The 14,366-nt window shown below is 38.5% G+C and overlaps 1 protein-coding gene across 2 annotated transcripts in view; it reads right to left on the bottom strand.

Moving 5' to 3' along the window:
- Positions 1-1,362: 1,362 nt before the first annotated feature.
- Positions 1,363-14,366, bottom strand: part of COG3 (component of oligomeric golgi complex 3) — a 31,173-nt gene continuing 18,169 nt past the window's right edge. For both annotated transcript variants that reach the window (XM_075139467.1, XM_075139459.1), the window contains exons 16-23: positions 13,633-13,722; positions 11,504-11,624; positions 9,097-9,185; positions 8,863-8,997; positions 7,581-7,656; positions 5,771-5,898; positions 4,745-4,843; positions 1,363-3,523 (exon numbers count right to left, since the gene is read on the bottom strand). In XM_075139467.1, the coding sequence (XP_074995568.1) occupies positions 3,494-3,523; positions 4,745-4,843; positions 5,771-5,898; positions 7,581-7,656; positions 8,863-8,997; positions 9,097-9,185; positions 11,504-11,624; positions 13,633-13,722 (768 nt within the window). In that variant the 3' untranslated portion in view covers positions 1,363-3,493. The remainder of the gene's footprint in view (positions 3,524-4,744; positions 4,844-5,770; positions 5,899-7,580; positions 7,657-8,862; positions 8,998-9,096; positions 9,186-11,503; positions 11,625-13,632; positions 13,723-14,366) is intronic.

Raw genomic sequence — 14,366 nt, 5'->3', positions numbered from 1 at the left:
ATCACCTTCTACCTGCATGAAATACTGAAACGAAGATATTAAGACTCGCAGCAAGCAGTTACATCAGCATTTCAGATCAACTTTTCCTTCATCAAGGTGATAAGTCACTTCGTGATGAAAATAAAGCTCCTTTTTTCAAGCTCACAATGCCTATCTTCCTGTACATCAAGTCCTTGTAACACCAAGCTCGTCTCATTTGAAAGCACTTGATGGATCGTCATATGACCAGTGGAGTTATACACTGAGTGTCCAGCACTTTGAAGGAGACGGCTTCTTTCCTATGGACTCTGGGAACTTCTTGTACCAAGTGTGACTGACAAGCCCGCTTTGGCTCTCAGCCAGAGACATCCAGGCTGGTTGGAGAGGGGATGACAAACAGCAGCTTGGGTACAGGGACCAGGGGTAATCCAAGAGAGGGAAGATGAGGGGCCTCTTGGGTGGCAGGGCTCCAGTTGGTGGTAGATGGTAAGTCCCATGGCTTAGTGGCATGGTTGGCCACCACTGAAAGTGGCCAACTGTTTCTTTTTTCAATTCTATTCAGAGGTCTTTATATCAAGGATCTGATTTGCTCCATAGTGTTGGCTTGGTTTTAGTGTTCAGTGAGGATAAAAATGCATGAGGGTAGGAGAAAGCAGCATTTGTGGACACAGGGCTGGATCTACCTGCAGTCACCACCACTTGCTTCAGCAGCACAGGCTTTTTCCGCTTTTCCTACCCACATCACTTTGTCAACACCAAACATGCCCAATTTGAGGAAGGGACTATTGGTTTTGCTTGGAAAACACCCGGCACAGCATAAGCTATGCTGCAGGCATCATTTTTGTACAAAAAGACGCATAAATGCCTGGCCAGCTGCTTTGGCATTCACATCATTTATGAGACACAATCCAAAGTGCCAAACCTCTTTAGGAAGTTCCAAGCCTAGGAAGCAATGGTCACACATCGCTGCCCTATACCAGTCAGATAGAAGCTGAATTCCACAAGAAAGGAGCGTTTTTCCCCACGTTAGTTCATTCACATGACATTGTCAAAACCGGAGGGTGAAGGGAAGCTTTACACTGACATTACAGGGGACAAACCACAAGCCTCTGGATGATGTGTTTCTACAATACCAAGGGCCACAAGAACAGTATGTGGTAGTGAGAAACTATGGGTAGATGAGTCCATGAGTAATCAGGCAACAAGAACAGCTATCAAATACAAATACTTCTCAAATCAAATTCAAATACAAATACTTCTGCCACCAGCTCCCAAGTTTTCTCTTAGTAAAAGCCAACTAGTTAAAATATGTTCTCATATTACAGTTGTGGTTTCTTCCCCCTAACAAAATTGCAAGCAAAGAGCCCATTTAGTCACACAAGATCGTTTGTCAGTAAAGAAAATACAAATTTACTTTTATTATAACCATAAAGAGGCATTACTTTAACAATTAGCTGTACATTCAGCACTCAGGTATACATCTGTGCCAAATAAAGTCAATTTCCTTACTGCTAAAAAAGAACACTTCTCAGCAATGCACTGGCTGTGCTTACAGGATGTTTATTGTCTCTGTATTACAGTTATCTTGACAGACAAGCCTCAGATTACAGAATAAAGCTTTACTCTTGGACCAAAATAGGAGGCAACATTTTTATTTAAAAAAATTAAAAACAGCAAGTTTCTAGTCAGATAATATAAAGCATCTTAAATTAATCTTTTGAAAGTATTTACACTATTTGTAAACGTAAATATCTGAAACTGTACATGTTTAAACAAATGTTTGTTCAGCAAACAGGCTGTATAAACTGATTGCTCTTCTGATCTTTCAGCCAGCTGTCCTAGAGCTGTCTGGGTACTGAGAGAAAAAGATCCCAAGCACAAGAGTGACAACTGCAACAGTTTACCCTTCACATCTTTTCTGTACAATGTCTGTATTAAGTCAGTCATAACTCTGTACAGCGACCATGCAGTCCTTCTGTAAAACTTTATAAAAAACAAATATACATATATTACAATGCGCTGGACATTATTTTACAGCCTGTATTTCTACATAAGTAAAATGAAAGGGCAAGTTTTCTTCCTTGTTAGTTCCTTTAGTTAATTTTTAAGGAGTCATGTAAGGTCCTGTGAGTACCATTTATGTACCTCAGCACCAATGCTGCAACACTTCTCGTGGTAGCTTTAAATCCTACCACCTTACTCTTCAGCCATGTGATTTATTACAGGAAAATTATTAAATCAAAACACCACTGATGTGCATGGAAATTTCTACATATTTAAAACTACAGAACAGGTTTTATAAATAACTTAAAAATCTGCCATGTAAGTCACTATGTAAGTCACCACCATTTTTCTTTTGCAGTGCTGCACAATAAAGATTTACACACTGAGACACCCTAAAGCTGCTCGTAGTGTTTCATCCCATTAATGGCCAAGTGTTTAGCGTTCAGCTTTCTGAAATAACGACCAATTCATGCATACTGAACACCGTGCATTGTTTACCAGTTACCGAGTACCTATCCCCTGTTTACAATGGTGATTTGACAGGTATGCACATTCAATTTCTGGCATCCCCACACCCCCTTAGTGTAGTACTTACTCCAGCGCACAAAGGCTGTACAAGTGCCAGTCCCAGTCCCCACTTTAAACAATGCACACCACCATTTGATCTTGGGTAAGGCCAAAAAACAACTCTAACCTAAGCCTAAGTACCTGAAAATCTCAATGCTAAACTTTGCAGTAAAGCATCTGAAAACATGCAGTTCCCTCAGAAAGAACAGAAATTATATCGCACAGTTTTCCATTGCAAATCCCAAGGAACTGAGATTGTTTACATGGAGTAAGGTTACAGCATGAAACTTCAGGTCAGAACTCACAGCTCCCAATCACAACAGTATAAGAAAAACAGCACATCCAGTGTTTCAAGAAATGCTTCACATGCGGGAAATAAAGTTTTCCCAACTAAGAACCTCTGAATTATATTCAAGCACGTGGTGGATTACCAGGATTTTCGGGGGAGTTAAGGAAAAATTGGAGCATGCCTGTTTAAGTCATATTGTCATACCAATGTGCTTATCTCCAAGCCTTGCAAATACCTATTACTGTTCCCATTTGATTACCTGCGCTTTATTTCCAGCGTGTCTTTGAAAGTGCGGCTTTTCACTGCATACATCTCCTTATTACAGGAAAGCAAGAACGGTTTTTACATGAAAAAAACCAGGATTTCAACTTTGAAAACATCTGGATAAGGCAGTAACTGAGCTTCCATATCAGCAAAGGGTTTTTTGTTTTGTTTTCTTCCCCCCCCCCCAAGCCAATGAACAGGAAGACCTTTAACAAATCAATAAAATTGTTTTTTTTTCTTTTTTTCCTAAAACAGGGTTAAGCCTGGATAGTTTTGATGCAGACTGGACTGCACAGTGGGATCCTTCGTTTACTTCAAGCAAATGTCTTCGCATTCCCTTCACTGCCTGGCATTCAGCTGAAGCTTATTTCAAGCAGCCTCACTGTTCGGCTACTTGGACATCGATAAAAGTAAGTTCACCTGAAAGATGAAAGGAAAGCCTACATTAGACAGAGCAGCTAAGTTTCAGAACTGATGTCTTATATTTTAACCTTTAAACAGGATTCCTAGGAAGCACATAGAGTCTTAGACAAATCAGAAAACAGCTACAAAACAACCGGCCAAAATTTCCAGCCAAATGCCTACCCACAGGCTTTTTAAAATACAATTGTTGGCCATGTTGACTAGTCATTTCAGCAGTCACAACCTACTGTGTCAAAGTCTCTAAGATGACTTCATGCGCTGTCAAGGAATTCCAAAAATATGTGCACTGGCAAAAAATGTTAACATTAATCTTAGATATCTGAAACACATTTGGGATCCTTCGCAATACTTGTTTCCCACAGATTACAATATGGTTTCCCATACACTTCAGTTTGTAGGACAAGTGATCCTAAGGATTAACAGATTCTAGGGATTGTCCAACAATTAGAGGAAGCCATCCTCTCTAGGATAACCCCACCTCCTTCTAAAGGCATCACTCCCACTCTGTGCTCCAGGATAATTATCACACGTCCCTGTGGCCACATTCACTGCAGGTAATGTCCTCTAATCCGTAAACTAGATTATCTGTTTAAATATTGGCATCCTGGGACAATCACAATTCTATCCACATTCCCTGGACCACTCAGGTTAAAGTGAGATTTTTAAAAACCTGCTTGGTTTCTGTCAGAGCATCCTAATACACGGAATTCTTAACCCCAATCATATAGGGTTACATTTCCATAAACATCTGCACATTTTCTCAATGCAATTTACTTCAAATGAACCCTTGCAATTCTTTCTCATGCTTCCTAAATGTAAAAGTTGCTGCTTCTTGTATTTGTCAAAAGCAAGACTGCCTTCACACACAGAGGCTTTTATAAAGCGTATTCACCAGCTTTGGTATCTCTCTGAAAAGACAATGCCCAGAAATGGCAAGACTCTGCCATGATGTTGTACAACTCAATCCCCAGCAACATCAATCACCACCTTCAGTTTAACAACTCTATTGGATATTCATAGAAAAACCAAACAAAACCCCCTTTTAGCTGAGAGCCTAGAATTCAGATGAAGCCCTGAGTTTAACCATCCAGGACTAAGAGGGATAATAAATAAGTAAGGATTCTGAACACCGAAAATACTAAAAATGAAAAATTAATGTTTAAAAAAAGCCAGTCACATGAAAGAGCGACTGATAAAACAGGGAGCCTCAATATATACCTGTTCCATTGAAGGGCAAGCTATGATCTGGAGATCTTCATTACTAAATTCTTCCTTTAACAAAGCATGGAGTTTCTGGAACATTTGCTGAATATTATTCTTTTAAAGGAAAGAAGAAAAACCTCAGTATTAAAAAACACAACACCCATCTCAAACATGAACCAGAATAAGCACAATGTACATGGAATAGCTACTGAAGTGGACCACGTAGGGAGAAGCAGTCGAGCTTTAAGTGCTTTTCTTTTAAAACGAGCCCCAAAACAGCCATAAGGAACCCATGTTGGCTGTGAGATAAAAACTTCAGCTAAGATGGGCTAAGCTGAAACACCGAGTCCTACAAACTTAACCTGGAAGCTTAAAACTTAAGCTTGATTCTTTCCGGTGGGTTTACAGTGGGTCTCCCATTGAATCTGTATCATCCTCTCTGCCTCTAGTGCTTCTGCCCATGCATAACTGACCAAGTTGTACTGGTTTTGGCTGGAACAGTGTTAATTTTCTTTATAGTAGCTTGTATGGTGCCAATTGGAAGATGTGCAGAATGAACAGAACCAGTTGCTTCCCTGTAACGTGTGTGTGTTATGTAGGCTGAGTACAATGAAGAGCTGGACAGTTTTTTGGTTGGTTTTTTTTTAAGCTTAAACATATCATTATAAAACATATTATTAGATTTTCCCTTTTTTCCCAACCCCCATTTCATGTGTCTTTTCAACAGGCTTCTCAGATCAGGGACACCGCATTGACTGTAAGAGTCTGTTCACTATTACATGTGCATGGTATTTGTCATGTGTTTACTGGCTGGACTGGTAGCCTAGAATAACTCTACAGATATGTGTATGTATGCATGTCTGTATATATACACTTATAAATATATGCATACATACATTTATATAGCTATATTATATATATAACCATACACACACAAAAATATAAGGTGAACGATCCCACAAAACGTATTTAAAGTCCTTAACTAAAAGAAGGCCCAACACTTAAAGGAAAACATGCTGAAGTACGTCTAGCAATACTCACCCTAACTGGTTTAAACAAAATTAATTCTGTGTCTTTATTGGACAAGTATAATGACATGCTTCGTAATGTTGATGGCAGCTTTGTTTTTATTGTCTTGTAAGTGGAAGAGACCAGATCGTTGATCTTTGCTGAAAGTAAAAGAAAACATGCTTTAATAGGCTAAAATGGCATTCTGCTAGTTGAAATCTACACTCCAGAATATCACCTCCACTTTACTGGGGCTGATCATAACCACAGGGTAGAGTGAAAGGGAAAGAGGGGGTGACTGGGCCGTGCAGCATCAACCCATCATACGACCACAACACGCCAGACAAGGCTTTTCTTTTGGGACCTACTCAAGACACCAGCCCCTCTTTCCCTGCAGAAAATGCATCCAACCCATTTCTGCAAGCTACCACATCCTCCTGTGGTTCCTGAAGTCACAGCCGTCCAACAGCAACAAAGTTCTACATAGGCTCCCCCATAGAGAACTCTCCTGGAAAAGAAACTGCTGGGAAATAAACGGTGCTAGTAAAGAGAACAGCATATCACAAATTCTCCTTGCTGACCACAGGCTATGTCTGTAAGAAGAAAGGCTGCACAGTCATCTGGATTTTGAATCAACCAGACAGGAATCCTCTCTCAGACAAGACCTTTTTTCTTTATTGCTAGGTATTTTAACGATTTTACAAGATCTTTGCTTAAAGGGCATGGGAAAAACACATTTCGTAGCTTTAAAGTACCAAAGTTAATATACTGTGCTGATTTTTTTTTCCTCAGTTTCTATTGTATCTAAATTTTCTGCCTACTCCTGCTTCCCAGACAAATTACTGCAAGAAACAGCAGAAGCTCTGCTTAGATCTGCCTCTACACACATAATTATCTCCAAATATTAAAAATACTCCTGAAGAAGCAGGAGATGTTAAGCAGAAGCTCGAGTTAGCCCTTGAGAGTGTCTGACCCATGGAGCAGCACTGAATTATGAATGAACGTGGCTCTGGCTTTGCATTTTAAGAACATGATGCAACAGAAGGTTCTAATGTATGAATTGGAATAATCAGATTTCTCAGTATCACCCAGAAGCACAACTTTGTAACGTGAAGAGCAAAACAACCCAGAAACATCTAAACTACCCCAGATGTTCCTACAAAGCAATCACATTTGAATTCTTAAGAAGAGGGAAACAAAGCTGGATTCCATTTTTGCATAGTGACAGGAAAACTGAAAAGGAAGTAGGTACCAAATGTATAGACAATAAAAGCTTCAGTGCAGATTCATTTTTTCCTACAAAAGCTAAAGCTTTATCTTAATGTAATCAAATAATTCCTTAAGCACATTCCACATGCAGTTGCAGAAATGCTGTTTTCATGCAAGAACAGTCACAGCTTGAGAAATACTCATGTCATTCATCTACCGCACCAATTAAATACATATTCTGAAGTTTGTCAGTTTTTGATTTAGCGGTATCTTAAGACATTTAAACTAGCACACAGATAAAAATGGAAGCCAGGATTTTCAAGAAACAGATGGACAGTTCTTAGGTACTTAGAATTTTTCGAAATCAATCACAGTCTCACAGTCCAAATTAATCTGGCCAGCTTTTCAGATTCCTATGTTTTAGAAGTCAGGTACAGACACAAATGACATTCTGAAATACTCAAGCCCTATATAACGCAGCTTATATTGCTCTACCAAAAGTGGTGAATGGAAAGGGTCTTTTTCTCCATTTGATGAGAAGTTTCTAGAAGACGACTCAAAGTAGTAAATGATCATGGCTTTATTAGCCCACAAGAACCTCAGAGGTAACATGAATATAAAACAAAGCAAATACCTGGTTGCGCCCAAGGTTGCTGCGAAAGGCTGTACTTGGGACCTCCTTGAGTGGCCATTGTTTTTAAAGCAGCTACCTAAAACAAGTACAATCAACAAATGATGTTTCTTTCAGTTGAATTCACAACAAAGTGACCAAGAAACAATTGCACAAGTCTCTTAGATACTGCAGTGTACGGAATCTCCCCTGCTCTCTCTCTTCTATGCCCTGACTTAACAACACACAGCGGAAGCAGCTTGACAGAAATGCAATTCAAAATTACAACCATGATTACCTCTTGAAAGTAAAATTCAAAATGGGATTAAATTTACAAAGACGCTTAGGCACCTAAGGGTACAAAACCTCAAAAGAGATTTATACTTAAGCAGGTTAGTCAAACTCCCCAGATTCCCAATGAATCATTGGGATCACTTGGACAATCTGTCAATCTCTCTGTATTTTAGGCATGACACTGGCCCCTCACCCCAGCATGACAGGCATCAGTAAATTTAATAGTGTAATCTTCTAAATTCTCAAAAAACAGCAGCTGGGATATTTGTGATGTCCATGCAATGCTGTAGCCCCAGTTTCTGAGATATCATGCCACTTATTCTCAGTACATAAGGATCCACATCACACTTTTCATTTTCCAGAAGTAATAGATCCTGCTGTGTGGTTTTCTCAAGATGCCTAGAAATCCTGAGCTCTACAGCACGTTCTAGAAATAAGCGTATTATAACAAGACATCTTTTTTGTTCCTATCCCCTAGGATGCCTAAGCTTTCTGACCAACTTTTTTCAGGAATTTCTGTCACAAACAGGACTTGGGAGGAAAGTCCCGCTCAGCAAGCGCCTCACTAGTGTAAAATATGCTGAGAACAGAAACTTTTAACACACTTCACAGCTACACTCTAAGACCTCCCTCAAGAACACACATGACCCATGATTGTTTTTGAAGGCTTACAAATTCAGTCAAGGTAGGAGTTTTCCTGCAAACAGAAAAGCTCCTGCCAACTTTCAGAAACCTGTTTCAACTCAATGAAACATTAAAGCTGCTCGATCGAAGAGCGTAAGGGTTGCTTTTAAAAACAAACTATGTCATGTTCCTTTAATCCACTAATCTCAAAAATGCCTGGAAAATTGTTGTTGGAACTTAAAGGGAAGCACGACCTTATAATGGGAAATGCCATCATCTTCATCTAATCAGACAGAACTAGCAGCTTTTCCTATACGCAATTTAAACACCAATTCCCTTGTCCTGCTAGTATTTCAGTTAAGTTAAAGAACATACAACATGTCTGTACCTTTGTCATGAACTCCTCCAGCTGATCTATAAACTGTTTGGTTTGCTGCTGAATAAACTGCTCACAAGCTGATTTCAGATGACGATCTACATCTTTCTTAGAGTCGATATAATGTTCTCTGATTTCTGGAGTACCCTTGAACAGAAGACAACAATTCTCTCCTTTTTATTTGCCAGAGATCACCACCCGTTTAAATGACCCAATTTTTCTTAATGCAGTAAGACTCCATATTACCTCCAGTAAGAACTGTATCAAGGCGTTGTTGCTGTTTAGTCTAAAAAATCTTGAAACTGTCTTAGGGTTCAGGATTTTAAATGCTGCATCTGTGAATCAGAAAGTCACTCACGCTGTAAGTTAATGGGATTCAGCTCCAGGAATTAAAAACTTTAATCACTCATTTACGCATAAAAAATGGCCTAGCATGATTAGGACTATAACATTGATGATTCCACTACCACTAGGTATGGATGCACAAGTGCACATGCACAGAAGCACACAATCCACTATTTTTTAATTGCACCTATGGTAAACCTAAATCTAACAGTTGCACCATCTAAACAGATAAATACATTACATGAACCTAACAAATGACTGATACTAGCTGTAGTGCTATAAGCACGCAAATTGTGTGAACTCTTTTCCTTTTGTAACTATAACTACAAGTGAAAGACTTTTACATAAGCTATGTAGTTAAGCATTTACGAACAATATGCAGAATTTGGCCCACGTTGCCTGGGAAAAACAAGTAGAGTTGCATGAAATAACTTAGAACTGGCACTCCTTTCCTCTGTGCTTATTTTAGTTAGGACTAAACAACAAAACATCAAGGTTGATATACACTCATGTTTATGGTCTCTACAGAAGTCCCAAGAAGGAAAAGCAACAATGCCTGTAATTAACACGAGATACTGAAATTATTCCTATAGTGCTAACAGGATGTTGTCTACCTGAAATCTAGTCAAATTGGGAAAAAGAAAATTATCAATACAGTTTCAGTTTCGCTTCTTGCCCTGATGTCATTAATTTATCATCCTACACATCCATCTGCTTTTTTTTTTAATTTCAAAAGCAATTCTGCACCCCTCTTGCTGTATAAAACAATGGGAGGGCAACAAGACATAAGAGTTAAAGAAGTGCTGTCAAAGGCATTAAACAAAGAGGGAATACCAGATATGTAGACACGTAGGTTTTGCACTGAACTAAGGATCTGCACTCCTATGCAGTTAAAGGAGACTGCAAAGAAAGATTCATTTTGTCCTCTGAATTATCTCCCAGCAACTTCATTGATTCTAAAAAGAGCCTAAGTTCTTGATTAGAAGCCTGTGAGCTAGTCAGTGTGAAAGTCACTTCTCCCACTGTATACTTCAATTACACGAACTTTAGCATTATACTCCTTTAAAAAAAAATCAGGGGGAAGCATGACTTTTACATTAAGCAGTGCCCCTTTGTCTATAAATCCCAAATTAAATCTTAAATCTATGTGCAGAAAGCTTGGTTAGAACACGGTAAAACTCCTATTAGCCATGTTATTTTTCTTCTACAACTCATCCCAAATATAAAAGCCCTACTGGCCTATGATACACTACATTAAGAATTAAGCACAATATACATCTTTTTAACGCCACCGCCACCACCAATATAAAGAAAGTGTTTTCCATTACTTACCACTACCATCTGCAGAGCACGGGCTGGCACAAAAATTTGTTCAATTAAATGAAGATGGAGAACAAACTTGTGTGTCAGCCAGGACAAGACACCAAAAGGATGTATTTGCCCCTTAACCTCCAGTCAACTAGAAACTACTCAACAGGTAGGAGGTTTCATTGATGTTCAAATGCAACAGGTGAAATGGTTAGTGTAAGAATTGCTTGCTTCAGAGTTAAAACAGCAGCATATTAGATGGCAGTAAAGAAAAGTTATTTCTTCAGCTTTCTCTTCTGGAATGGAAGAAGAGAAACTTGACATGCTTCCAACTATTTTTCCCATTATCTTTATAAACTTGACAAGTGCATGACAGTTCAGTGCATAACTTTTGTATTGAGAGGTTTTTTCCTGCATTTTACAGAGGAACCATAGTACAATTTTAAAAATCATAACCATGGCCATTACTCTTTATTTTCCCCTCCTACAACAGACACGGTTACTACATAAAACTATTCAACAGTACTGCTTATTGAACTTCCAACATAAGAAATCCTTTCCAAAACAAAACCTCACAGAAAGGTCTAGGAAATCTTAATTTGTTCTAGACAAGTCAACTATGTATTGTTAAATTCACCTACTAAACAGCAGTAACAGAAGATATTCCTTTAAAGGGTCAGAAAAGGGGAAAGACATCTCTGTGCAATAGAAATGTAGATTACTTAGCTGTTCTTAAAAAGGACTGGATAAATAAGTTAGGTCAGCAGCAAAAAGCAGTCAAATGCAGTTCACACAAAAATAAAGAATTTGTTAGATACATCTTGAATTGCCCTGAATAACAGAATGGTTTTAGTTTTTTTCAGAGAAGGTAAGAGCAAAGCAAGAGATTAGAACAAGCGTACCAGTCATTGCAAGTGAACATAAAATAACCCAGAACTTTTGCTGGCACATTAAGGGAGGACAATCCCATCCCATTCTGTAGCCAGCAACTGTTCAGTACCTCTAGTTTTCTTAAGGTCCAGGGAAATTTCCTTAATGGTGAAATCAGTGTGGAAAGGAGCAATTTGTTCACGAAGAATCAAAAGGTGTTTTATTAAGAAAAGCTGTCCATCAACCTGGGTCTACAGCACAACGAGAGAAAGAACATGCATTACACGTAAAAAAAAAAAAAACAATTAAACAAAGAGCAAAGTTTCAACACCTCCACTTTTATTAGTTACTTCCTAAAACAAAATTAATACTAATAATCTTACTAACAAGCTTTTTCCATTAACCTGTAGTGCCATTAATTACACTCTGTGATCAACAAATCCCGCTTCTGCGCTGTTCCTAACACATTGCTCTACAGAAGCAGACTTTATTCATATTTCTTAGAAGAATTAGATTACACAGCCATATTACTCAGTGTCCACATTAAGTACAGGTATCCATTGTTTGAAAGATACAAACTTATTCTTCATAACAGCCAGAAATTATTTCATGTAATTCATATAATTTATAGTTGAAAAACATGAGGTTTAAAATTTTTTTTAATCATTATGATGATTAAAAAAAGGCCAAACAGTTAATGTTTCTGTAATAGCCTTGATTAACTATTATGCAAAGGTCTTACGAGGCATTTTTCTCACGTCATTAAACACAAAGCTTAGTTAATTTCTAAACAGTACAGCAAAGATACAAAGAATAAAGCAAGGCGAAGTTTACACCACCGAGACGATCAGTTTTGCACTGCTTGTTATTTTAGCTATGTGCTTTATACTGCACGCTGCTTTTAATCTTTGAAGTTCATGGCTCATTGAGGTAAATGGAGGAGGACTCAAGAATTGAAATTTGCTTTTGCAAGCTGGAACAGAGCTTTCCTTGATATAATGTTAAATAAAACAGTAAAGAAGAAATTAGATTTAAATCTGCAGTTTTAACAAACAGAAATGTTTACTAAAAATAAGTGGTGGAAGGATTTTTTGAGGCTTGTTTTTTTTTTTTTTTATTCTTACATGCACGATTTCACCAGATAATGTTAAATTAATACACATCAAGAACAAAGTGGTGCAGATCCTAGTCCTGGGCCAGCCTATCTAGGGTTCACTGCACGATGAGTTTCAATCTGCAATACTTTAAGTCAATACTGACCCGATATACAGTGCTGAAATGGATAATTAACTGTATAACTCTGAATCAATTACATATGAAATAGTTATCTACTCAAGCTAGAAGAAAACGCAGTTTGAATTTCTTTTTAAAGATACTACATTTAACAGGTATTTCTCAAAGGACACTCAAAAGAAATACTTCAAAACAGCTCTTCATTTCTAATAGCAACTAAAACTTTTTTCATTACTAAATATTTGCTGTTTATACAAATCCAACAATTTTAGCCTACTAAGACTTTCCTTTTTTTTTTTTGTTTTTAAATTCACTTCCTGGCTGTTAGGAATTAGCAGATTACTACAGTATTTGTATTAAAGGAACTGTGACAGGAAAAAGAAGGTTTACTTCAACTAGGGACATGGTATAGTGGGCATGGTGGTGTTGGGTTGATGGTTGGACTGGATGATCTTAGAGGTCTTTTCCAACCTTAATAATTCTATGATTCTATGGTTCTACTTAAAGTAACACTTAAAGTTAAAATCACTTGATGAAACTGCACTGAATTCTGAGCAACACATCAGATCAAACCTTTTGATAATAGACAGTTCTGAGCGGAGAATACTTAACAAATCTTCCCAGTGAATTTAATACTTAGAAAAATTTTTGAAAATTCAAACAATGGAGGCAGCGAAAAAGAGAAAAGAGTAACAGGCAGTGAAAACAAATATAGGGAGCAGAGACTGCTAGTAGAAATTTTTCTTTAAGTATCACTTGATTGAATTCACATGAGTTAGAGCAGCCTGTAAACATGATCGCTATGATTTGTATTCCACCTTTTCAGATAGGCTAGCACGTGAATCATTATCTTTGTTTTACAATACATTAACCGTAACGAAAAGCTGGCAAATCCATCAGGTCTCTGGGGGCAGAGCAACATGCTTTCACTGAGATTTCAACAGAATTCTGAACAACTGCTTCACAGCTTTAGATATACGTGGGGGGGGGAGGAAAAGAAGTTATACCCAAAGCGCAGATTCTGACCTTGTTTTTGCTGATAGAATCAGCTGCTCCCAGCAGCGAGTGGATGCAGGCAGATAAGGCCTCTTGCGATAATCCCTGAAACACCGCCCTCTGCAGGGAAGAGGAAATCAGACCAAAAAAAGGTGTTGGCAAAGCTTAAGCAGAATTCAAGAGTTGTAGCTTGTGAAGGATGTGTTTATCAGCACATAAAACTCTAGTTTAGTTAGCTACAAGCGTGTCGACTAAATGCAGTAAGACAGGGTATATAAAAGCTTGCTACAGCACTCACTTAGACCGGATACAGATACACACTCAAGCATGCCCTGCTCACCCTCCGGCTCTGAATTTGCACCCGGGTAGTGACCTGGTCAGTGACACCTAATGCATGCACAGTTAACGGCATGAACGATGCTTACTGGGTAACCTGAGTAGACGCTTCATGTGTCAGGGTAACTATCTGTGTGCGCAACTTATACTTGCAATAGACGTGAGATCATTCGAGTGAGCTTAACCTCAAGCAAAATTAAATTACCTCACATTTGCGCCAGGCTAGTTAATAAACATGACAGCTGCCATGGCCCAGCTGACACGGAGTCACTCATTAAGCTGCAGCAACTAGATCATAGGGCCGAGCTAGCCGTAGGAACACAGCTCGTCTCCACCAGCACTCCAACGTAGTACATGACAGCCCTGACTGACCCAAGATTTGCCAGTGCCACTTCATTCGTGTCTTCTCCTATCTACAGGGTGCAGGC

This window comes from Calonectris borealis, chromosome 1 (assembly GCF_964195595.1).
Source record: "Calonectris borealis chromosome 1, bCalBor7.hap1.2, whole genome shotgun sequence".
NCBI classification, from domain to species: Eukaryota; Metazoa; Chordata; class Aves; order Procellariiformes; family Procellariidae; genus Calonectris; species Calonectris borealis.
This window is presented reverse-complemented; position numbering and strand designations above follow the sequence as displayed.